The 25,578-nt window shown below is 55.9% G+C and overlaps 1 protein-coding gene across 6 annotated transcripts in view; it reads right to left on the minus strand.

Annotated features, from left to right (window-relative positions):
• Window positions 1–366: 366 nt before the first annotated feature.
• Window positions 367–25,578, minus strand: part of ASXL2 (ASXL transcriptional regulator 2) — a 70,697-nt gene continuing 45,485 nt past the window's right edge. For 5 of the 6 annotated variants that reach the window (XM_062489564.1, XM_062489563.1, XM_062489565.1 and 2 more), the window contains 8 exons: window positions 24,865–24,977; window positions 19,544–19,685; window positions 17,103–17,243; window positions 14,771–14,934; window positions 11,262–11,358; window positions 10,365–10,470; window positions 8,401–9,055; window positions 367–6,863 (listed from right to left, as the gene is read on the minus strand). In XM_062489564.1, coding sequence (XP_062345548.1) covers window positions 4,659–6,863; window positions 8,401–9,055; window positions 10,365–10,470; window positions 11,262–11,358; window positions 14,771–14,934; window positions 17,103–17,243; window positions 19,544–19,685; window positions 24,865–24,977 — 3,623 coding nt within the window. In that variant the 3' untranslated portion in view covers window positions 367–4,658. Of the gene's footprint in view, window positions 6,864–8,400; window positions 9,056–10,364; window positions 10,471–11,261; window positions 11,359–14,770; window positions 14,935–17,102; window positions 17,244–19,413; window positions 19,686–24,864; window positions 24,978–25,578 lie in introns of those variants that run through there. The other variant, XM_062489568.1, reaches the window with a different exon arrangement.

A 25,578-nucleotide genomic window follows, 5' to 3' on the forward strand; every position in this document is an offset into this window, starting at 1 on the left:
GAGAGGCTCCTGCAGGGTGGTGTCAGCCCCGGATTCCATGAGCTGGGAGTTCTTTCCAACCCAAAGGACTGAGTGCAGAACCCACCCATTCCTTCCCACTCCAGGCCTGGAGCACACCCGGTCGCTCTGGCTTTGCTTTGGCAGAGCAGGGGCTGTGTGGGGTCATCCCTGCGGGGAGGATCCATCCCAGCTCCTGGATCATCCCAGCTGGTCATGAGGAAAACACAACGATTTATGGCTCTCAAACTGCTCAAGCCTTGCCCAAACCCTTTCCCCTGGGCTTGTGCTGCCCTGCAGAGCTCCCACCCGCTGTCCCCCCCCGCGGCTCCTTTCCCTTGTTTTTGTGTTTTTAAACATTATTACATCTCAGATCCAACCAGCTCAAATACTTTTTAATACATTGAAAATGTAAAATAAAGCATATACGAAGTACATACAGTATATATATATACACATATCTCAAATACTTAAAATTCTTATGTAAAATATGATTTTTTTTCTATATTATTTGTGTAAAAATACATTTTCAAATGGTGTCACCTCGATTTTGCTGTACAGACCCTCAAGCCCGATCGAAGTCCCTTTTAAAAAGGCAAAAGACAAAGGTTTAGGATTTTTGGAACTGTGTTTACAGGCCTGTTGTCCACACAGGAAAAGCCTCTGGGAAACAGTATTGGATTGCTTCTTTGTGAGAATTCCCATTTTTATTGCATTAATGGCAGGAACTGAACCTCTTCAGCTGTGCTGCAGTAACCCCCGCTGGCCCGGCCGAGGAACTTCCCCGGTACCCTGTCACCACCTCAGAACCCCTCCTTTGTCGTCTCTTTTCATACTAAAATATATATTACTTCAAATATATTACTGTAAGCTCTCCCGCTCGCCCCGCACGTGCAGCAAACGTTAGCATTAAAAACAACCCGGGACCCAGGTCTCTGCCCACCCCTGTGATTAATTACCTGCGCTGATCAAAATGATCCTGCCACATCCCGCAGCCTCCCACATTCCTGCTGTGGGAAACCCCAGCCCGCTCCTGCTCTCCAGACCTTCCCATGGGTGGCTCACCATGGGACGGAGCGCCCCTGGAAAGAGGAGCCCCAAAACCACTCCCAGTCCACCCTCCCGTGCCCGGGGTGCTCCTTGCTGCCTCCTCCCGAGGGTCCCTCCCGAGGGTCCCTCCCAGTAAGGACCTGACCAGGAACCGCTGCTCCAGCAGCTGTTTTGTGCAACCAAAAAATTAAAAAAAAAAAAAAAAAAAAAAAAAAAAATCCAACTCCCCAGCCAGTGCAACTGCTTGGAACCTCCTCTTTCCTGTAAATTCCTGGAGGGAAAATGAAATCCCACACCGAATTCCTTCCCTTGCTGCCCACCTGGCTCAAAACCTGAACCCCCAGAGCAGTGCTGGCACCTCCTGTGCCACAGGCAGTCCGTGGGGTTTGGGGATGGGAAGCGAGGCGTAGCTCAGGCTCTAATTCCAGTTCTGTGTCCTGAAAAGGGAAACTGAAACCTCCTCCCTCATCAGGTTCCTTTCCCTGCCACTAACACTCTGACATCAAGCTGTGGAAATCCTGGATTTTTGATGCTGCCATTCCCTGCAGTGCCGTTAAATTCGTCCCCGGGGGACCAAAGTCTGATGGTTCCCTTCATTACAAATCCCGTGTGGAGCTGGATTCACTGTCTGTGGGAAGGAGCCTCAGCCGTGGGACAGGCCGATCCCACCCCAAGAACTCCACAGGATTCCCCCCTCTGAACCCCATCATCCCACACCCAGCTGCAGCACATGCAGAACTTCCAGGGCTTTATCCCTCTTCCAGGATAGGGATTTTCCCTTCTTCCAGGGATTCCTACAGCGAGCCCGTTATCCCGAGCGATTTCCTCACACTCGGTGCCCTCTGCTCACCCGCGGAGACGCTCAAACCTCAAGACGGGCACTGAGAGAATCGGTTTCCTTCAAAAGGAACGGAAGGAAAGTAGCCCAGGCCAAGTGTTGATCCATGAAATGGAACTAAGGCACTGACAGGTGTAAACTCCCGAGCCACCAGCACCGTCCTGCCCCGGCCAACGCCAGCCCGGGGCCACCTCCATGTCCAGGGTCACCAGGCAGCCCCTCCTGGGCCGGGCACGTTCCCGTGGCATGGCTCTGGGAACGGGCACAGCAAGCCCAATCCGCGCTCAGCAAGGACAAATCCAACAGGAGGAACCAGCTGGAGCCACAGCCGGGCACTGATGCTTTGGGAAGTGCCGGGGAGCTCTGGAAGAGCCTTTCCAGCGGCAGCTGCGGCCCTGTGAGAGCTCAGGGTCACAGCTCCCTCCTCACCCTCTGCTTCCCCCTCTCCAGAAGCCTGGAAAAGCACCCTGAGAGGAGCCAAGGAGAGGCAGAACTGCCCCGAGAGCGCAGCAAAGCTCTCGCTGCCCTGGAGGAGGGCTCTGGCAGTTTGTTGTGTAACCAGCACCAAGCTGCACGGCCGCCTCCCCCGGGCTGTCCCAGCCAGGAATGAATGAAGTGTCTGTCCAGGACTGGGGGAAGCAACTTCCCTCCAGTCTAGATGGGAATGGACAGATCCTGCTCTCAGCTCCAAACCAGCCCACTCTGCCTCCCCAGCTTTACAAAAATGCAGGATTTCCTCTTCCCCAACAGGAGCTGGAAGTGGGAAGTGGCAGGAACAGGCACGGGCCGGGGGTTCTTGGGCTACCACCACCCCCGCCACGGTGTGAGATGCTCGTGTGAGATGGGACGGTTTTGTGCAATTTTTTTAGATTTTAAAAAATCGAGTTGATTTCTAATCCCTAAATCCTCCTCCCCACGGGATGCTCGAGCAGTGATGTGGAATCACGACAGTGGGGGTCACTGCTCTGCAATAAATTTCAGCTGGCAGAACCCAGAGCAGGTGATGCTGCAGCTCCTGCTGCTCCCGAGGCACCCACACTCCCTGGGCAGGGAAGGAAACGCTCCTGCTACCACGGGATCAAGTCTGCAACTCCCTTTTCCTTGTCATCACCAACTAAATCACAGAGCTGGGGAATATCCTGTGCTGGAAAGGATCCACAGGGATCCTCCAGTCCAACTCTTGAGCCAACAATCCCACCCTGTGCCTGAGAGCAGTGTCCAAAGGCTCCTGGAGCTCTGGCAGCCTCGGGCACCACACGTTCCTTGGGAAGTCACCCAGGGAATTGTTTCTGCTGCTCACCACCACTGCTGGGATCCTGGGGAGGAGGGGAGGGGAGCAGTAGTACAAAGGAGAGGGGAAGGGAAGGCTGAGGGCCCCGTGCACCACTCAGCTGCCCCACTGCTGTGGGAATATTGCTTCAGCTTAAAAAGGCCTTTGGATTAAAAGTGAATTCAGTGCTTTTCCATCAAAAACATACATAGCTCTGTTCCCTGACCGGGATGCAGCAAGGCCCCCACTCGCCCCGGGAGGGGAACAGCCCTCGAGTGACTCGTGCTCCATTCTCAGCTCCCAGGAACACGGGGCTACTGTGCTTTGATTTCCTTCAGCCCAGGTGAAGGATTCCAGGAACTGACAGGGTGGAGCACAGGTACCACCAGCCCTGTCCCCATCTGGGTCTGAGGGGCTGCTCCAGCACCCCTCCCTCAGCTGGGCCCAAGCTGTGCTGAGCTCAGCCCAGTTTGCTATTTCAAACACAAAGAGCCACCCAGCAAGGCCCAGGCAGACACTCATTTGACTTTCCCTACACCCAGGAAATATAAAATCTTGGATAGAAACTGGAGATGTCTGACCACGGGCGTTTGGATGAGCACAAAACGCTTCCCAGAGCACGGCAGGACCCAGGGTGACGCTCGGGGCCCTTCGCCTGCCCCCGTGGCTCAAGAGCAGCTGGCTCAGGGCTGTGGGATGGCAGCTCCAGCTCCTGGGGAACGCCAGGAGAGCAGATTCCTGCCAGCCCTGCCCGGCCAAGCACAGCTGTGTGACCCCCGGGTCTTACAGGAGCCCTGGGCAGCCCCCAGGGCTGAGCTCTGGTGATCCCACCCCACGGTCAGCACAGCCCCTTGCAGTTCCACCAGCAGCACGCCCAGCTCCTCCCTTCAGCTGGGACACCGGGAGAGGAGATCTGCGCACCAGGAACCCCAGCCCAGCCCAGGAGCCTCCTCAACAGGCAGGCCACGGGCACAGGCAATGCAGGGAAAGGCTGGCACGGCATCCGTGCTGCCTCCCAGCTCCCAGGGAGCTGAACTGGGAGCAGCCAAGGGAGCCCACACAGGGCTCCTGCCTCGCTGCTCCACCACCGCACACGGCTGGACCTGGATTATCCCGTTCCCTTTGCCAGGAGAAGAGCTGGACCTCCCCGGGGAGAGCAGAGCTCCGCAAACGTGCTCAGAGCAGGCTGGGGTCACTGGAACTGCAGTACAAGTCAAACGCTATCTCCTAAAAGATTGAAAAAATATCTTTAAACAAAATAACGTGGCATATTTACATAATTCCTTAAGTGCAAACTCTTGTCACAATTCACGTCGTTGAGCGCGATTTCGACTCCCTGTACAAGAAGGTGCTCTTTCGTTAATGAAAGAAGGACTCTAACTCTGTATTCCTGATTCAGTAACGTGTCTCTTGTGCAAGGCAGTAAAATTCCTGTTTCTCCCCAAGGTACTTCCCAAAGCAGCCCCCGAAGGGAGCCGTGCCGCTCCCCGCGTGCCGCCCCCGTTACCGCACCACGAGGCAGGAGACGCAGAGCTTAGAGGGGCCGATGCAGTCGTCATGGCAGAAGGCACCGCAGCCCTTGCACATGATCATGGCTTTCAACCTGCAGTAGCATTTGGAAGGGGGATCCTCCATGCCGCCGTCCTCCGCGAACGCCGGCACAGGCAGGCTCTGCCCGTGGCCGCCGGAGTTCACGGCCTGCCCGGCGGGAATGGTGGCCACGGTCACCGAGAAGGACATGACGTTGCCCACGGAGCTGCTCCCCAGCTGGCCGCACTCGGTCACGAGCGAGCCCTGGCCCACGTCGGGCGAGGTGGAGACGTTGATGGTGCCGCTGTAGCTGGGCCCCAGCAGCTGCGCCCCGGCGGAGCCGGGCAGCTTCGGGGGCAGCGGGGCGGGGAGCAGGGGAGGCCGCGCCGAGTCCGGGGACGGGCTGGGGGACCCCAAGAGCTCCGCGCCGCCCTGGCCCTTGCCCCTCACGGCGTGGGCCATCTGCTCCCGCGCCGCCTGCAGCAGGTCCCGGGCCAGCGTGGAGCCGTCCAGCGCCGGCGCCTTCTCCTTGGGCACCGCGGCCGCCTCGGCCTTCCCAGCCTTGGTCCCCGGGGAGCCGGGCTCCGCGGGGCCGGCGGCACGTGAGCCCTGCTCCTTCTCGCCCTGCCCGGAGCCCCGGCCTGCCCGCGGCTCCTCTTTGAGGCCGACGTGCTCCCGCTCATCCCCGGAGCTCTCCTCATCCGTGTCCTCCTCGCTGCCGCTGCCCTGGCCGCCCGTCTCCTCGCGCTCCCCCGTCAGCTCTGCCCCGGCGCCGTCAGCGGGGCCGCTCAGCCCCAGGCGCGGCTCGGGGTTCAGGGAGAAGCCTCTCCTCAAACTCTCCGAGCCGCGGCCGTAGGTGGAGATGTTGAGCAGGTAGTGCCCGGACATGGCAGGCTTGGATGTCCTCCTGCCCGTGAAGCCCAGCATGAATCTCTGGCTGGTGGAGCTGTTTTCCACCGGGAAACCTGAGTGTGGGAGGTTCAGCTGCGAGGGCTGAAGGACGGGCAGCAGATTCTGCCTCTGCACCCTCTTGATGAGTGTCTGCAGGATCTGCTCCTGGGTGGATTTGCTCAGCGCCTCGTGGCACTGCTGCTGCTGCTCAGCACCGGACTCCTTTCCCGAGGGCAGCGGGAAGGTCCTTGGAATGTGAGGCACAGGCCTGTTCTGGCAGAAGATCTTCCCGAGATGCGGCGGGGGCAGACTCGCTGCTCTGTCCCCCGCCTCGGCGCCGTTCCCCGCTGCCCCCTTCTCCTCCTGAGCCACGGGGACAGTTTTCATTTCTGCTTTGGTGAGCGCCTTGGGCAGGATCTGCTCCAGAGGGACGCTCTTGCCTTGGAGCAGCTGGGTGACCAAAGGGTTGTTGGCAGGAATGCTGGAGCTCGCTCTGGGCAGGCCTCCCCCGGGAGGAGATTTAAGGCCGGGCGCTACTGAGGAGCCGCTGGAGGCTGGGACAGGCACAGCCACAGCTCCAGCCTGGGCTCCGGGGCCTGCGGGTGGCAGGGAGGAGCCCGGAGGAGAGGGAGATTTGCTTTTGGAAAGGTCACAGCCGGTCCCTCCTGAGGCTGGGGGCGCTCCCAGGGTCACGGTGCCGCAGCCGTGCCCGCTCCCGGCCGCTGGAGCCGCCCGGGCCGGGGCAGGAGGGGCCGTCCCTGCCCGCTCCCCACTGCTGGCACCCGGGGACCCCGGGACGGCCGTGGCCCGCGGGGGGCTCGGCGCAGCCCCCGTGCCGTTCCCTAGCGCCGGGGCCGCCGCGGGGGGCCCTGGCTGTAGTTGTGCTCCAGCAGGACGGCGAGCAGCTCCCGGCTCCGCCTGGCTCTCCACCTGGGAACGGGGCCCCGGGCCGTGGGGAAGGAACCTTCTCGAACCTCCCCCGCTTCCAGTTCCTGCCAGTTCCAGCGCGTTGGCTCCGGCTGGGGCGTGGGGGGCTCCTCCGGGATCTGTCCCCCTGCCCGGGGGTCTCCCCCCGCCCGGGCCGGGTCCCGGCACTGCTCCCCCGGCCGAGGCGGCGGCGGCGGCGGCCGCTGCCCTCTGAGCCTTGGCCTGCTGCGCTCTGGCCTTGATGTCGGCCAAGGTCCTGGCCCCTGTCCTGCCAGGACTGCTGAGGGACAGGGGGAAGCCTGCCCTGGGAGAGACCTGGCTCGCAGGAAATGGCATCGGGGAGATTCTGGACACGGGAATCTGCAACAGAGCAGGAGAAAAGCACGGCTGAGACACGGGGAACACTCCGCACGCGGGTTAAGGGTTTGTGGTTTTGTCTGACAGGACTGGCTGTGGTTGTGGAGAAATCCCTCTGGAGAAACCCCTCCTGTCCCTGCCTGAGACAACAGAGGTGTCCCACCCTCGCAGGCCTCCCAAGCAGTTTTAGGGTGGAACAAACCCTAGGATGGGTTTGTGGCCCTGAGTGGAGCTCGCCCCTCCTGGCGAGAACCGTCGGACACCGACGCCCCAGAGCTCCCAGGAGCTGTCCCTGCAGGGCTGATCCAGCCCCCGTTCCTCTGTTTCACATTATTCAGATGCAATTTCTGTCCTTTGAAAGGTGTCACCATCCCACTGCACTCAGCCTTGCTCTCCCCCCTGCTCACCCATCATTTGTCTCCTCAGTGCCTTTGTACAAAGCCGTAATAATCCCGAGCCAAAAGAAAAACGTCAATAATTTTACTCTTTCCTTCTAAAACATTTCCCTCAGTGCTCCAGCTGACTTTCCCCATGTTTGCTCTTCCCAACACATGTGCTGAGCCCCGCACTGAGCCTGGTGCTGCCCTGTTCCCCTGCAGAGATCTCAGGGAGTTGATTTGAGCTTACATTTATTTTCTGTATCCATAAAATCTTCACTGGTTCCCACTGAGCTCTGATCAACCACTTCATTTTTGGGAAATGACACATCTTGGGGACATGCCTGTCCCCATTTTCCCCTGCTTTACAGAGGAAACTATTCACAATCACTTTCAACTCACTCTGCTGTTATATTAAATCCCACCTTTATTGCCCTGGCAGGCCAACCCTCCCTCCTGCATGGTATTCCAGACCTCCTTCATGGACAGTTTCCACAATTCTGTGTCACTGACCATTTCATTGATGCTTTCCTGCCTTTGTGATGTTCTTATTAACATGTGAGAATCATGAGGTGCTTTTAAAGTTTCGAGTTTGCAGCCTTTTAGTACAAAAGGACATGATCAGGGGAGTAGGATTCCTGAGGAATACAGGAATTAAACTTCTGCCTAAGGGCCCAGAGCAGCAGGTTCAGCAGCAGCTGCCTGGTCCTGACCTGGTCTCAAAGGCTGGGATGATTTTGTGCTGCTGCCTCCCCCTGCCCATCCCAGCAGGGACCAATTCCCTCTTTCCTTTCCCAGCTAGGTTCTTACAAAGGCTCAGCAGCCAAAGGGCCTCTGGTCCTGAGGTGTTCCCGAAAATGCTCCTGCCCTGGCACTGCAGCACTACAAACCAGGGGCTCTGGATGGAATCCCAGTGTCTGGGGTGGCTGCAGGGGAGCCCGGAGCCTTCACCCCCCTCTGGCCCTGCCTGTCCCCCCCTGGCAGCTCCTGGTCTCCTCTGTCCCCACAGCCTTGCAAAGCCCTGCAGCCTGGCACGGCAGGACTGTCCCCGCCCATGGCACGCGTGGGGTGAGATGGGCTCTGAGATCCCTTCCAACCCCATCTCTTTGGGGTTCGGTGCCCCTGGGGAGCCCCAGCCGTGGCTCTGTCCCTGCTGGGCTCACCTTGAGCGGGGGCACCCGCGGCACCGCCGGCCCCGCGCCGGGAAAGGGCTGCTTCCGAAAGGCCTGCTGCTGCTGCTGCTGCTGCTGCTGCTGCTGCTGGCAGGGCTCAGCCACTCGGGGCTTCTTCTCAGGGGTGCCTGGAGCTTCCTCCCTGCTCTCCACCTTCCTCTTGAGGGCCTCCACACCCACCTCCATGGCCTCGCTCCCGGGGAGTTTCTTCTCCGCCGTGTCCGTGGCTGCCGCGGGGCTCGGCGCCTTCGCTGCTCCTTCAGCTGCCTCGGGGCTCTTTGGTTTGCTGGGGGCACCCGGAGTCTCCTTCCCTGGTCCAGCCTTCCTCTGCTCCTCTGGCTTCTGGCTGGTGGCACTGAGGGGTTTTTGGGGCAGGCTTTCCCCGCGGGCTCTCTCTCGGTCGCCGGCTCTCGCCGCGCGCCGCTCCGGGGACGCCTCGGTGGCCTTGGCCGCCTTGGGCTGCTGGTCCTCTCTGGCCTCCTCTGCTGCTCTCCTGCTGGCTGCTGGCCCCGGGGCTGGCTGTGGCCTGGGCTCCGATGGGGCCGTGCCCTGCTCCCGGGGCGGGGCCGGGGGGCTGCGGGGCCGGGCGGGCTCTGCCTCGGGCTGTGCCGTCAGTCGCTCCGACTCCTCGGGGCTCAGCCCAGAGCTGCCAAGGGAAACACAGGCTTTGCTTTGGAAAACATCCCTGCAAACCATCCCATCCTTTGGGAAATGGGGACGGGATTCCCTAAATAAACTCCCTAAATAAATGTCTCACACAACTGATTCTATGCCACGATCACTTTCCTACTGATAATCCTTCCACAGGAAGCAGAGATCAGCATCAAGGATTAAAAGCAGCTGAAAGCAATACATGGAACACTGGGTAGCTCCAGACACCAATTTTCCAGGCTGCAAATCCAAAGAGTTTGTCCAACAGTGACTATTTTCCTGCATGAGCCCCCAGAGCCTCCTCTGCAGCATGGGAGCAGCCCTGGCTCCCACGGTGACACTGGCAGGAAGGGGACACTGAGAAGGGTCCCACCAGCTCTTCAACAGGAACATGGAACTAATTCCAGAGTGATTCCAGACTCCTTTTGGATTAACTTCATGCATCCCTCCCAACCCTTTATTCCCCAAACATAACACTGTGAAGGTCTGGTGAATCCATGGGTTGGTTTCCACCAGACAAGTTCTTAGGAGCTGGAGGGAGCTGAGGTCCTGCTCCTGCACACGTCCCCTCCACACTGTCCTGCTGTCCCCTAATGCTCCAGGACTGGGGCTGCTGACACCTTCCCATGAGCACAGACCTGGGACAGGTGGCTGGTGAAGCCCTTTATGAGCTGCACTCCCAGGCTGATGTCTCCCTGTAGTTGCTCCTACAGCCTGCATGGACACCCCCCAGCCCCTGGCTCACCCACAGCATCCCCTGGAATGCCAGGAATAACCTGGATGCTCTGCAGGGTTAAATCACCCTGAATGGATGGGAGGCACAGTGGCTGCCAGGATGAGGACAAACAAAAACCTGGCCCAGTGCAGGATTAGAAACTCCTGATCAGCTATTTCCATGTGTGTGCTCCTTTCCAGGCCTCTCAGAAACCCCAGATCCTCCCTTGTAGCCCCACAGGATGGGAAAGTCCTGAAGCAAGAGGAGGCACAGAATAAAAGCTTTGCAGCTTTGGGGGTTTACCCCTGTGGGGTGGGATTGGAGATGTAGAAATGCAGGTGCTGACCCTGAGGTGGATCCAGGAGAGCCGTGGGGAGAGCTCCCAGCAAGGAGGGGAAGAGGTGTGGAGAGTCAGGACACTCTGCACTGGATAAAAGCTGAGGCAAACACCTCACACCTGACCTGGATCCTGCTGGCATCTCCTGCTTCCCTGGAACCAGCTGAAGCCAGAAGCCTCCCTCAGGCTCAGGGCTGATGAAACCCAGTGTTCATGGATGGGGGGGACCCCAGAACAGAGCTGAGCTCTCACCTCTCTCCATAGTAGCTCTCAAAGAAGTGCTCCTTCCACAGCTCCACCTTCTTCTCCTTCTCCAGCTCCTGCCGGATCCGGAGCTGCATTTCTGGGGTGAACTCTCCTGTGGGATACACAAGGGATTTCTGAGACAGGAAAGGGGGGGTGATGGGGAACAGGAGCCCTGGATTCTGCACCTGCCCTCAGCCCCAACCTGAGCCCCAGGGGCTGGCTGCAGGAATGGGGCAGTCCAGGGAACAGAGCTGGGGAAGGGGCTGGAGCCCCAGGAGAGGCTGAGGGAGCTGGGAAAGGGGCTGAGCCTGGAGAAAAGGAGGCTCAGGGGGGACCTTGTGGCTCTGCACAACTCCCTGACAGGAGGGGACAGCCAGGGGGGGATTTGGGATCTGCTCCCAGGGAACAGGGACAGGAAGAGAGGGAACGGCCTGGTCAGACTTGTAAGGGCCTCACCACCCTGACAGGGAAGAATTTTCCCCCAGTATCCCACCTATACATCCAAAGGGATGGCTCAAAGGATGACTGAGTACCCCGTGCTCTGCTCTGGAACAGAATTTCCCTTCTCTGCCCCCTCAGCAGTGTCTGTGTTTAGGTGCTACAACTCCAGAATGCCCCAGCTCTGCTGCCAGTTCAGAGTATTTTGAACACATTTTCCATCCTTTTCTCATCTCTTCCAGAGATTTGCTTTGTCAGTTCTCATGGAACTCCTTCTGCAGCTCCCTCTGACTGTGAGCCCCCAGCTCTGGGCTTGCCTTGTCCCCCTCAGCCTGCAGTGAGAGCCTGGCAGAGCTCCAGAATTTCCTCTGTGCTTTCCAGGAATCTCCTCTGTGCCTTCCAGGAATTTCCCCTGTGCCTTCCCCAGCTACTCCCCAGCTGTGGGGACGTGTGGGGAGGTTTTACCTTCTGACAGCCTCTCCTTCCAGCCCTGTGCAGCCGAGGTGAAGAACTCATTGTTGAGAGCGGAGCTGCTGAGCTTCATCAGCCCATCAGCCCCAACCTGGGAGAGAGAGACACAGCCCATGTCACCTGCTGGTCACAGCCCATGTCACCTGCTGGCCACAGCCCATGTCACCTGCTGGTCACAGCCCCGTTCACCTGCTGGTCACAGCCCTGTGTCACCTGCTGGTCACAGCCCCGTTCACCTGCTGGTCACAGCCCTGTGTCACCTGCTGGCTACAGCCCCCTGTCACCTGCTGGTCACAGCCCTGTGTCACCTGCTGGCTACAGCCCATGTCACCTGCTGGTCACAGCCCATGTCACCTGTTGGCCACAGCCCATGTCACCTGCTGGTCACAGCCCATGTCACCTGCTGGCCACAGCTCCGTTCACCTGCTGGCCACAGCCCATGTCACCTGTTGGCCACAGCCCATGTCACCTGCTGGTCACAGCCCCCTGTCACCTGCTGGTCACAGCCCATGTCACCTGCTGGTCACAGCCCATGTCACCTGTTGGCCACAGCCCATGTCACCTGCTGGTCACAGCCCCGTTCACCTGCTGGTCACAGCCCTGTGTCACCTGCTGGCCACAGCCCCCTGTCACCTGCTGGTCACAGCCCTGTGTCACCTGCTGGCTACAGCCCCCTGTCACCTGCTGGTCACAGCCCTGTGTCACCTGCTGGCTACAGCCCATGTCACCTGCTGGTCACAGCCCATGTCACCTGTTGGCCACAGCCCATGTCACCTGCTGGTCACAGCCCATGTCACCTGCTGGTCACAGCCCCCTGTCACCTGCTGGTCACAGCCCCGTTCACCTGCTGGTCACAGCCCTGTGTCACCTGCTGGCCACAGCCCCCTGTCACCTGCTGGTCACAGCCCTGTGTCACCTGCTGGCCACAGCCCCCTGTCACCTGCTGGTCACAGCCCTGTGTCACCTGCTGGCTACAGCCCCCTGTCACCTGCTGGTCACAGCCCTGTGTCACCTGCTGGCCACAGCCCCCTGTTCACCTGCTGGCCACAGCCCATGTCACCTGCTGGTCACAGCCCTGTGTCACCTGCTGGTCACTGCTCCCTGTCACCTGCTGGTCACTGCTCCCTGTCACCTGCTGGTCACAGCCCCGTGTCACCTGCTGGTCACTGCCCCCTGTCACCTGCTGGTCACAGCCCCGTGTCACCTGCTGGTCACTGCCCCCTGTCACCTGCTGGTCACAGCCCATGTCACCTGCTGGCCACAGCCCCGTGTCACCTGCTGGCAGTGCAGGTGTCCCTGGGCACAGACTGAGTGCAGCACTGCCCACATCCCTGGGGAACCTGCCCGGGGTCACTCAGGACAAGGCCACCAGCCCCAGCCAAGGGGCCAAGGCTGAGGGGAGCAGGTTTTGTGTCCAGCTCTGGATTTGGTCACACAACTGCCCTGGCCAGAATAAAGCAATGCCTCAGTGAGTGACACTGAAAACGGGGTACTGGGGGGGTTTATTTCTCCCAGCAATTCTGGAGGATTTGGGAACGCTCCCCCAATCCCAGGTTATTCCCAGCCCATCCAACCTGGCCTTGGGCACTGCCAGGGATGCAGGGGCAGCCACAGCTGCTCTGGGAATTCCACCCTGTGGAATTCCAGGGCCTGCCCACCCTGCCAGGGAACAATTCCTAATTCCCAGTATCCCATCCAGCCCTGCCCTGTGGCAGTGGGAGCCATTCCCTGTGTCCTGTCCCTCCATGCCTTGTCCCCAGTCCCTCTCCAGCTCTCCTGGAGCCCCTTCAGGCCCTGCCAGGGGCTCGGAGCTTTCCCTAAGCTGGATTTTGCTCAGGGTACCACAAGGGGAAGGTGACTGTCACCTGGAGCTGCTCCCTGCAGGTCCCAGTGCCTGGCAGCCCCAGGTGTGTGCCCATACTTGTCTGTCCCAGGTGAGTGCCCAGGTGTGTGCCCAGGTGAGTGAGTGCCCAGGTGAGTGCCCAGGTAAGTGTGTGCCCAGGTGTGTGAGTGTCCAGGTGAGTGTGTGCCCAGGTGAGTGCCCAGGTGAGTGAGTGCCCAGGTGTGTGAGTGCCCAGGTGAGTGTGTGCCCAGGTGGGTGAGTGCCCAGGTGAGTGAGTGCCCAGGTGTGTGAGTGCCCAGGTGAGTGTGTGCCCAGGTGAGTGCCCAGGTGAGTGAGTGCCCAGGTGAGTGCCCAGGCGAGTGAGTGCCCAGGTGTGTGAGTGCCCAGGTGAGTGCCCAGGTGAGTGAGTGCCCAGGTGTGTGCGTGCCCAGGTGAGTGCCCAGGTGTGTGCGTGCCCAGGTGAGTGTGTGCCCAGGTGAGTGCCCAGGTGAGTGAGTGCCCAGGTGTGTGCGTGCCCAGGTGAGTGCCCAGGTGTGTGCGTGCCCAGGTGAGTGTGTGCCCAGGTGAGTGCCCAGGTGAGTGAGTGCCCAGGTGTGTGCGTGCCCAGGTGAGTGCCCAGGTGTGTGAGTGCCCAGGTGAGTGTGTGCCCAGGTGAGTGCCCAGGTGAGTGAGTGCCCAGGTGTGTGAGTGCCCAGGTGAGTGCCCAGGTGTGTGAGTGCCCAGGTGTGTGCGTGCCCAGGTGAGTGCCCAGGTGTGTGAGTGCCCAGGTGAGTGTGTGCCCAGGTGAGTGAGTGCCCAGGTGTGTGAGTGCCCAGGTGTGTGAGTGCCCAGGTGAGTGAGTGCCCAGGTGAGTGTGTGCCCAGGTGAGTGCCCAGGTGAGTGAGTGCCCAGGTGAGTGAGTGCCCAGGTGAGTGCCCAGGCGAGTGAGTGCCCAGGTGTGTGAGTGCCCAGGTGAGTGAGTGCCCAGGTGTGTGCGTGCCCAGGTGAGTGCCCAGGTGTGTGAGTGCCCAGGTGAGTGAGTGCCCAGGTGAGTGCCCAGGTGAGTGAGTGCCCAGGTAAGTGAGTGCCCAGGTGAGTGAGTGCCCAGGTGAGTGCCCAGGCGAGTGAGTGCCCAGGTGAGTGAGTGCCCAGGCGAGTGAGTGCCCAGGCGAGTGAGTGCCCAGGTGAGTGAGTGCCCAGGCGAGTGAGTGCCCAGGTGTGTGCGTGCCCAGGTGAGTGCCCAGGTGTGTGAGTGTCCAGGTGAGTGTGTGCCCAGGTGAGTGCCCAGGTGTGTGCGTGCCCAGGTGAGTGTGTGCCCAGGTGAGTGAGTGCCCAGGTGAGTGTGTGCCCAGGTGAGTGAGTGCCCAGGTGAGTGAGTGCCCAGGTGAGTGTGTGCCCAGGTGAGTGAGTGCCCAGGTGAGTGCGTGCCCAGGTGTGTGCCCAGGTGAGTGCCCAGGTGAGTGAGTGCCCAGGTGAGTGCCCAGGTGAGTGAGTGCCCAGGCGAGTGAGTGCCCAGGCGAGTGAGTGCCCAGGTGAGTGCCCAGGTGAGTGAGTGCCCAGGTGAGTGTGTGCCCAGGTGAGTGCCCAGGTGAGTGAGTGCCCAGGTGAGTGCCCAGGTGAGTGAGTGCCCAGGTGAGTGAGTGCCCAGGTGAGTGCGTGCCCAGGTGGGCGATGGCCGTACCTGCCTGTCGACGTCGGGCAGCAGCAGCAGCAGGCGCTGCTGGCACTCGGGGGGCAGCACGCTGAAGGTGTGTTTGTTGATCAGCGCCCTCAGGTTGGTGTTCACCAGGATCGAGTCCGGCGTCTCCACGTCGATGTCGGCGCAGCGCGCTCTCTTCAGCTGCCCTGCCAGGAGCACACACCTGCTCGGAGCTGCAGTGCACCTTGCTGCCCCACCCCCAGAGAGCCCTGCTTCTGACCTGAGCGTGCAGGAGGCTGCAGTGCTTTAACTGCACCACTTATTTAGTGGCTTGTCTTCGTTTTCTTCTGTCTTTACTCAGAGTTAGGATTCAAAACACAAAGGAGACGAATTTCTCATTTGGATTTGGTTGTTTATTAAATCTTATCTCAAGTACAGGGAGCTCTGCAACACTTCTAGTTACCAAGTAAAAGTGAGCAAAATGGAAGTGAATTTAGCTAGTTACAAGGTCTTTGAAAGCTAAACAGTCCAATAGAGAATTAACACTTCTATTATTTATACTTTTGACCCAAAAATCAAACTCTTGTCACCCCCAGTGCAACACTGACTGTTCAACCAGAAACTACTGCCTGAAATCATGAAGGAGAGGGAAGAAAAAAGACAACACCCAAAATGCTCCATCTTGTCCCTTACCTATCACTATATTCTAAAACCTCCAAGTCCAAGCCCTGCACCATCTGATATCACACATTTCTATTCTCACTACACACCAGTGATTTTAACTCCATCACTCAAATTTGGAAGCCTTCTCCAAGGCCTCAGTTCAAAAGCAGTGTTCTCCTGGGGGTCAGTGTCAGCACAAAAAGCCCAAAAATCCCAGGTTCCTGGGGTCCAACAGAAAGCTTCCAAAATTGAGCAACAGAACTGGAATCACTGGTGTGTAGTTTGAATAGAAATGTGTAGTATCTCATGGTGAAGGGTTTGGAATTTGGGGTTTTGGAATATAGCAATGTATGGAGGGCAAGATGGAGCTTTTAGGGCAGAGGTTTCTTTCTTTTTCGCCTTCTTCTTCATGGGTCTGGGGGGCACTTTTTAAACTGGGTGGAAAATGCCCTACTGCAAGTCATGGGTGTTTGGTCATTGGGTCAAAAATAAAAATAATTTAGGTGTCAGTTCTTAATTGGACAATAAAGCTTTAAAAGACCTTGTAAGAAGAGAGGTAGAGCACCATTTTGCCATTTTTACCTTGTTAGCTACAAGGGCTGAAGCACTCACTGTAACATAGACAGGAATTAATAAACAGCTGAAATTCTGTCTCTCGTGCATTTAATGCCATAGCAGAGGAGAAAAAGAATAATTAAATGCAGTTATCACCTGGTCACCCCTGAGCTGCCCCCTTCGAGGGTCCCTGACCAGGGAATGTCACGGTGGCACCACGGGGAGCTGGCCCATGGCTCGTGTTACCTCTGCACACACCAGAATTAAACCTCTGCCACCAACAGAGCCTGGGGCAGCCAGGAATGGGACATTCCATCCCCATTCCATCCCCACCCATCCCTCACTTGGGCTTGGCAAGGAGGGTTCTCTTCCTACAACTCCTTCTGGCCACAGCCATTTTCTGCTTTAAGTCTCCAGTTAAGGTCAGTTTGTCCCTGGGGATTTCTTTCCCTGCTCTGTGGAAGTGCCTGGTGTCCACAGTGACACTGGGACAGAGACCTGAGAATGAGGGAACTGCTGGAGCTGTGTCAGGGGATTCGGGGTGGATCTCAGGGAAAGGTTCTTCCCCCTGGCACTGCCCACGCTCCCCAGGGAGCGGGCACAGCCCCAGAGCTCCAGGGGAGTTTGGATAACACTCCCAGGGATGCACAGGGTGGGATTGTTGGGGTGTCCTGGCCAGCACCAGGAGCTGGATTCCAAGATCCTTGTGGGTTTCTTCCCCCTCAGGACATTCCATGACTTTGTAAGAATATCCTTAAATTCACCATGGTCACTCCCACCCTTGGAGAATGTAAAAGGGACCAGGAAGGGCAGGAAGGCTGAGGAAGCCCCAGCTCCAGGAAAGGGCTGGGAGCCAAATCCATCAGGGTCTGAAGGATGGAGATCCAGGGAGGAATTTCTTTTCCTTTGTCATGGTATTAGAGTGTGTAAGTACACTATAAAACCATAAATAATGCAGGTCCTTTAGTGCTCTCCAATATCTGGGAATTCCCAGGAGGGGAGGCCCAGCTGATGAGGACTGGGAAAGGCTGATCTGAAGATGGCATTATGAATAATTTATCCCAATTCCCAGCAGCCCGGCATCACCTTCCAGGGTCCCTCAGCAATGGAATTGGAGCAGCCAAAGGCCAGGAAAAGCAGGGAAATCATCTCTTACGTGCATGGAGCCTGTCAGATCTCGGGAATGGCTTCTTGCCCAGCCCTGGCAGGGAGTTCTCAAGCTTCACCGAGGGTGAGGAGCTGGATGTGGAGTTTGGGGGGCTGCTGGAATGTCCATCTGCCTGCTTCCCTTCCCAACCTGCCAGAAAGGGAGACACTGGAACACAGGCATGCACAGAGGGATCCTGCACATGGATGTTCCTGCATGGAATGGAGGTTCTCCAACTCCCAGAGCCACCCCAGCAATTCCAGGACAGACATTCCTGTGCTCTTGGAGTGGCTCCTGCCCAGCAGCTGAATGTAGGAGATCCCTTGGAGCCACCAGAATATCCTAAAGCAAAGGCATGGACAGGCACATCCCATTTCCCAGTTAATCCCAATTTATTTCCCACCCAGTCCGACCCAGGCATGGTCCCATTAACACTTCCAGGGCTAACAGAGCTCCTGGCAGAGCTCACTGGCAGGGAAATCTCCCCATACCTCCCATGTCCTTGCTAGACTTCATCCCACTATTGCACCCAGAGAATTCTTCCTCCTCCTCTTCCCAGTGCTCGGTTTCCCATCCTGGTCCCTCTCCCTCCCTTCCCTTCCTCACACAAGCTGTTCCAGCTCTGAATAAATCCCTGAAATTGTGGAATCAGTGCCTTGCTTTCCACTAGAGTGTTGTTCCCTCCCCACTGTGCATTTAGTTCCTGCTCTCTCTCCACACCTCCCACTGCTGCTGCACAAGCATGGGGGAAAAAGGACTTCATGGAGAAAAACACCCAGGAGGAACTTTCCAGGCCTTAACAGGGAGGGATTTACAGCCTGAGGGGGCTCCTGAACACACCAATCCCACCTGGAAACAGCTGAGGAAGAGCTCAAGGAAAAGCCTGGAAGCAGGAAAAGATCCTGAGCTGAGCCTAAGGAAAGCACCCTCAGGCTGCAGTGGCACAGCAGGAAGGGCAGGACTCGCTGGCCTTTGCAGGCTCTGAACCCCAGATCCTGCCCCAGGACAGGCTGAGGCTCAGGGGAGCTCCCAGGCACTCCCAGCTTCTCAAAACTCCTGGAAAATCCTGCCCTGCCCAGTGAATTTCAGGGAGACATCCCCAGCACAGCTCCCAGGATGTGCAAATCCAGACGTGTGCAATGCTAACACTGGGACTGCTGTTCCAGAACCTTCTCTGGCTGCTCCCACACTGGGCATGGAATGGGGACCCTGGGATTTCCCCTGGCACAAGCTGGCTGTGTGCCACATCCCTGCAGGGAATGAGGCTGGAATGTGAGCCCTGCATGGGATGGTCTGGGGGAATGAGCCCGTCCCAAGGCAGGGAACTGGGGAGGTGCCAGGGACTGCTGAGTCCCAGCTCCTGTGCTTTGCAGGGAATAAATAACCCAGAGGCAGATGCAGAATTCCTTCTCTGCACAGGCAGCTGTCCCTTCTTCCAGCACAGCTCCCTGGCTGAAGGACCAACAGCTTGGGAGGGAAGGAGTTCTGGGACTGGGATGGGGTCAATAATTAATATTAATGAATTACCCACAGCGCCAGGCTTTACTGGAGAGTTTGATAGCTGAAAAAAACTCGGGATTTGGGACTGGAGATGCAGTTTTGTTGGGATCTGGATCAGGGCTGGGACAGTGGGAGGTGCCCCTGCCATGGCAGGGGTGGCACTGGGTGGGCTCTGAGGTCCCTTCCCACCCAGGCACTTTGGGATTTGATGAGTCTGTGGCTCAGAACCTGGACCTTATCAAGGCACTCAGTTACTCTGGAAATAAATCAGGGAAAACTGGCTGGAAGTAACTACCAAGAATTTGGGATACCATGGAAAATCTGGTGCTGGCAGGGGAGCTCCTGCCCTGCTAGACCAGCCAGAGCAGGGCAGTGACCTCACTGATTTCTGACACCAGAAATTCTGGAAACCCCTCAGGGATCTTCCAGGTGAGAACAGGACATGGAACCCACCCTGCAGGATGAGAAGCCACTTTGGAAATCATAAATACCAGGAAAAATCTCCAAACACAGATACCAGGAGAAATCCCCAAACATAAAAACCAGGAGAAAATCCCAAATACAAACACCAAGAGAATTCCCCAAACATAAATAGCAGGAGAACTCCCAAACAGAAATACCAGGAGAAACCCCCAAAGATAAAAACAAGGAGAAACTCCCAAACATGAACAGCAGGAGGAACACACAAACATAAACAGCAGGAGAAGGCCCCTGCATGGGGTACAGGTGGCTGGGAAAGCCACAGAGCACTGGGAGCAGCTTTTAAGCAGCCAAAGGCACAGTGAGATCCAGCCAGGATCCTCCCAAGGGCTGTCCTTACCTGGTGCATCCCAAACACACCATGAGACACGAGCTGCTGATTTCAGAGCCCAAAGGACGCTGCAGGAAGGGGCAGTTTCCCATCCCATGATGCCATGATCCCATCCCAGGGGTCTCTCCCTGTCCCATACCTGACTTGCCAGCTGTGCTGGCCTTGGCTTTGAGCAGGACGTGCTGGCTGGAGGGCAGAGCCATTGCTGGCCCCATTCCAGGGGCCATTCCTGCCCGGCACTGCTGCTGCTGCTGCTGCTTCTGCTGCTGCTGCTTCAGGGCCTGCAAGGACACAGAGCACTGGGATCAGCCACTCCCAGCCTGGGTACACAGCCCTGGGATTGGGATTGGGAACCCTAAATCCAGCCTGGGACGCCCCCACACCTGCTCAGTGTGATTACACAGTGATTGAACAGTGATTAAACACTAACACCCTGCTGACACTAACACCAGACACCTCCCACCTCTGCAGCCACAGGACACTGTCACTGTCACTGTCACTGTCACTGGACATCTCCTCTTGTGCTGCCTCATGGATAAAAGGAGAAGCATAGGGAAACAATTCCAGGCCTGGAGCTGGCTCAAGAAGTGATTACACAAAAAATTTCAAAGTAAAGCAGCACCCTGGAGCTCATCCCATCTCCTGGAGAGAGCAGTTTCCCCCACTGCCCGTTAGGGAAGGGTTTTAATTAGCAGAGTAACAAAGATCCAAACGCTGAAGAGAACAAAACAAAAAACTTTGTTTCTGGAAAGACTTGAAGGAACACCAGGACAGGGCCCCAGGGCACCCAGGGCTCTGACAGGAGGGGTTTGGTTGAACTGCAAACCAAAGTTTGTGTTTGCAAAAAACCAAAATCCAAACCCAGCTGACCTCGACAGCAGAAAAATGCCAACAGATCAAGGATTCCATGGAATTTCAGAACACGAGTAACAGGATGTGTTGTGCTGCATGGACACAAATGAGGGGCACTGTTAACTAGGGACCATCAAAACCTTAAATAATAATAATAGTAGTAATAATAATAATGATAATGATAAGAACAACAAAGACAGCAATAACAATGCAGTTAGAACTGGGAGAGTGAAAGAAACCATGGAAGAATGTGCAGGAGCTGCTCCTGGGGAAGGCACAGCCCTGACTGTCAGAGTGCAAGGACACACACGAGGCAGACTGGGATAACCAAGGGACACCCTGGATCCCGTTCTCCCTTTATTAAATAGTTCAATATTAAATAGTTCAATATTAAATAGTTCCTATGCAGCCCCTTCCCCCAGAGCATGGAGAAGAGTTCAGTGAGATGCAAACACAGCAAACTGAACTGACCGCACATCATTGAGGTTGAAAGCTTTAGAACAGAGAGAAGAGCCCTGGCATTCCCAGGAATCACCAAAATCCACAAGCAAGCTCAAGAAAGGTTTTCAGAGTGTGCCTGGGTGAAGCCAGGGAGCAGTGAGCTCCAGGGAAGCACTGACAGAGTGGGCTGGAGGCCACACTCCCACCTTTCAGGCCCTGTACATTGCCAGTGCTGTTCCTGCCTGAGGTAACACAATTCCAGTTTGCTCCCTGTGTCCCCTCAGCTCTTGGTCCTGCAGTGCTAGAGGTGAGAACAGGAGGAGCCTCCTTGGATGCCTCTAAATTCCGTCAGTGACATTCTTCTGACCTCTGTTATAAACATTTGGGGGCTTCTTTAAATCTAAATTGTATTGAGTCCTGTCATAACAGGGGGATGGAGCAGCTCTCCTCTAGGGAAAGGCTGAGAAAATTGGGATTGTTCAGCCTGAAGTGAAAGCTCTGGGGTGCTTCAGCCCTTCCAGGACCTGAAGGAGCCAAAAGGAGAGCTGGAGAGGGACTGGGGACAAGGCATGGAGGGACAGGACACAGGGAATGGCTCCCACTGCCACAGGGCAGGGCTGGATGGGATACTGGGAATTAGGAATTGTTCCCTGGCAGGGTGGGCAGGCCCTGGAATTCCACAGGGTGGAATTCCCAGAGCAGCTGTGGCTGCCCCTGCATCCCTGGCAGTGCCCAAGGCCAGGTTGGACATTGGGGCTGGAGCAGCCTGGGACAGTGGGAGGTGTCCCTGCCGTGGCAGGGCTGGCACTGGGTGGGATTTAAGATCCCTTCCCACCCAAATCATTCCATGACTCTGTGACAATCCCAGAACAATTCTGGTGGGAAAAGACCTCAGGAGTCTCCAACTCTTGCTCAGGAACCTCCTTTGGGTTGGGAAAGCTCCAGGGATGGAGAGGACACAACTCCTTTGTGTCCTGATCCACTGCTGGGCTGTTCCCATGGGGGACAGCTCTTCCTTGTGTCCTTCCTCAGCACTGAATGAACCTGAAATCCTCCTGGACCTGTGGATATGGCACTTGGGGACGTGGTCAATGGGATTTGGCAGTGCTGGGAAGGGCTGGACACCCTGAGCTCTCAGGGCTTTTCCAACCCAGACCATTTGGGAGTCAAGCAATCTCCAGCAGGATGAGCCAATTTCAATTCTGACCCTGCACACCTCCAAGTCAGGATTTTTCCAGAGGATTTGAAGGAATGCAGCCTGGTCCCCTCTCCCAGGATGTGAGGGTGGTACAGGCTCTGCTCAGCTGCATTGTCCAGGCTGAGCTCTGGTGTGGGGATGAACCAAACCCTGGTTTCTGGAACAGCTCCATCCACATTCCCAGTCCCTAGGTTAAACATTCTTCATCAGAAATGCACTCCCCCTTCCCTCTAGGTGTGTTGGAATTCCTGAAGAGGGGAGGGCTGATCCCAAGCAGCCCCCAGCAAGAATCCAGGGCACAGACAGGATTAAGGTCATGGGAGTTCCTTTCATTCTCTTTCACTCACAGCGTGGTGTTTTCCAGCCCCGTCCTTCCTTCCCACCATCCCAATTCCCTCTTTTTAGTCACTTTTTGTAAGTTCCTGTTGCACCTTTGCCGTGGCAGGAACACCTCCCACTGTCCCAGGCTGCTCCCAGCCCCATCCAGCCTGGCCTTGGGCACTGCCAGAGATCCAGGGGCAGCCTCTGGGCACCTGTGCCAGCCTGATCCCCCTGTGAAGGGAAGAGCCTGTGTGGATGCTGAGGGGATGTCTGCCAGCCAGGATTAATGAGGGCTGGGGAAGGCAGAGACTCTTAATTAATATCTTGCTTAATTAGAGGGAAGCAATTTTCTGGGGATTCAGATAGAAGTGGAAGCTGGGCTGGGAAGCTCAGAGGAAAAGCTGAGTGCAGTAAAAACTCCCCTGCACACAATGAGGTGCAGAATCAGCCCCAGGGGAATAGAGAATTCCCAAAGCTGGAATCTCCTTTGGCACCAGCTCAGCTCCCCAGGGCTGGAACCACAGCTCCTGTTCATCCTCCCCTTCCCTTCCTGCTCTCCTCAGGAACAGCCTCTGATCAGGGACTCCTCGGTCCCTGCAGATCCCTGCCCAAGGCTGGGGAACCTCTGGAATGCCAGCCTGAGTGTCAGGGTGTCCTGGCACAGAAGGGCAGGATGTGACCAGGGATGTGTATTCTATCACCAGCTGGGGCAGTGATCCTTATCTCTGGGGAGATATCTCCTGTTCATGGACCAGCTGTTAAACCAGCTGGGGCAGTGATCCTTATCTCTCTGGAGATATCTCCTGTTCATGAACAGCTGTTAAACCAGCTGGGGCAGTGATCCTTATCTCTCTGGAGATATCTCCTGTTCATGGACAGCTGTTAAACCAGCTGGGGCAGTGATCCTTATCTCTGAGGAGATATCTCCTGTTCATGGACAGCTGTGAAACCAGCTGGGGCAGTGATCCTTATCTCTGGGGAGGTATCTCCTGTTCATGGACAGCTGTTAAACCAGCTGGAGCAGTGATCCTTATCTCTGTGGAGATATCTCCTGTTCATGGACAGCTGTTAAACCAGCTGGAGCAGTGATCCTTATCTCTGTGGAGATATCTCCTGTTCATGGACAGCTGTTAAACCAGCTGGGGCACTGTTCTTTCTCTTTCCCACATCCCATCCTCCCTCCAGGAGATATCTCCTGTTAATGGGCCATTGAGTCCCACTGCATGGCTGATAAAATTCCATCATCCCATTGGGAGATGCTCCACCCAGGGGCAGGAGCCAAGCATTCCCTACCCAGATAAAATCTGAGATTTGGAACATCAGAGCAGCCTTTTCCCACTGGATTCCAGAGGAAAACCAGACCCTTCTACATCATCACTGGACCTTCAGAGGAAAACTGCACCTTCTCCAGGAGCACTGCTCCAACAGAACCACATCTGTCACTGCAGGACTGCATCCACCATTTCATGGGACTGCTCCAACACCCAGACTGACTGACAGGGGGTCAGCTTGGATTCTGACTCTGTCAGTGTTTTGGGTTTGTTTGGGGTCTTTTTGTATTTCTGTATTTTTATTTTAATTTTCCTAATAAGGAAATTCCTATTCCTATTCCTATTCCCATATCTTTGCCTGAGTGCCCCTTAATTTCAAGATTATAATAATTTGGAGGGAGGTGAGGGTCCTGCTGTCCTTTCCAAGACAGCCTCCTGCCTTTCTTAACAAACACCTGTCTTTCAAACCAGGACAGAGGGAAACAGGCTGGGCTGGGAGAGCAAATTCCTGCAGGGACACCTGGTGATTCCACCTGCACTGAGCCATGGCTCCTCACACACATTTCCTCTCTCTCCCCAGGGAAAAATCCAGCCTGGATAAAGCATTTCCTTCCTAAGGATCCTGGGAAGCTGAGCAGTGAACCTGGGGGACACCTGTGAGCCGCACACTCGGGAATGATTCAGGAATTTCTCACCAGGAGGAGCAAATCCGGAACACAAATAGCTCTCAGTCCCTGCTCTGCACACAGGGAACAGGATCCACAGCATTCCCAGGCATGGAAATGGAAAAGTCACTGCTGCTCACAGCACCAGAAGAGGACAGAGTATCCTGAATCCTTTTCCTCTGCCCATGGAATTCCTGCCCTCCTTCCTTTTCCTCTGCCCATGGAATTCCTGCCCTCTTTCCTTTTCCTCTGCCCAAGGAATTCCTGCCCTCCTTCCTTCTCCTCAATTTGTCCTTGCAATTCCTGCCCTCTTTCCTCCTTCTCCTCTGCCCATGGAATTCCTGCTCTTCCTCTCCCTTTCCCTGCTCATGGACATGCAGCCCATGGAATTCTTTGGCAGGGAATTGCTGCCCACCCAGGGAAGTTCAGTGCTTTTTTCCCCAGTGTCTGAATTTACTAAACCCATTTCCTCCAACAGCAGCAGGTTACAGGATCTCATCAAAGGACTGGGAGTAAGAAATTACATTTTACAGCCTTCCACTAAAATCACAATTTTTAAAGCCCAGATGTGTTTTGGGTTTTGTTTTTTTTTAGGGAAAAAGCAAGGAACTGAAGAGCACAATATTTCCATCCCCTGCAGGAGGGAGGGAAGCTGCAGGCAGGGGCTCTGAGATCCCATCCCTGCCCTGGGTGATGTCCCAGGGACTCTCACCTGCTTGAGAGCCTTCTTGCTGTGCTTCTGGGAGCACGAGAGGCCCTTGCCTGGGATGGACGGGGAGGGGCAGCCAGACTGGGGGGAGGCCGTGGGGGCCAGGCGGGACGACACTGCCAGGAAAGAAATGGAAAGGTAAATGTAAATGTAAATATCAAAAACTATAAATACATATTAATATAAAAGTAAAAATACATATAAAATACTAATGTAAGAGTAGAAATATAGATATCCATATAGAAACATAGATATCCATATAGAAATATATAAATTAAAACATAAATATAAATTAATACAAATATAAATATAAAGCAATATAGATATATAAACATATAAACATATTAATATAATTGTGAATGGAAATGTAAAAATATATATTAATAAAATCTGACTATAAATATAAATGTAGAGATAAATACAAAATCTATATAGCAATATATATATAGATAGAAATACAAGTATAAATATACAAGTATAAACACATAAATGGTATATATAAATATATATTAATAAAATATGAATATACAAATATCAATATAAAGATATCAATATAACAGTATAAACATATAGATATAAATGTAAATATAAATATCTACAGACACAGGATCTCACTCTTCCCACCTTCCCATCTCTGTGTCAGAGCAGCCCAGGAGTCTCCTGGGAGCAGCAGCCCCCAGCCCCTGTGGCTGTGGGCAGAGCAATTCCTGCCATTCC

This window comes from Cinclus cinclus, chromosome 3 (genome assembly GCF_963662255.1).
Source record: "Cinclus cinclus chromosome 3, bCinCin1.1, whole genome shotgun sequence".
Taxonomy (NCBI): domain Eukaryota; kingdom Metazoa; phylum Chordata; class Aves; order Passeriformes; family Cinclidae; genus Cinclus; species Cinclus cinclus.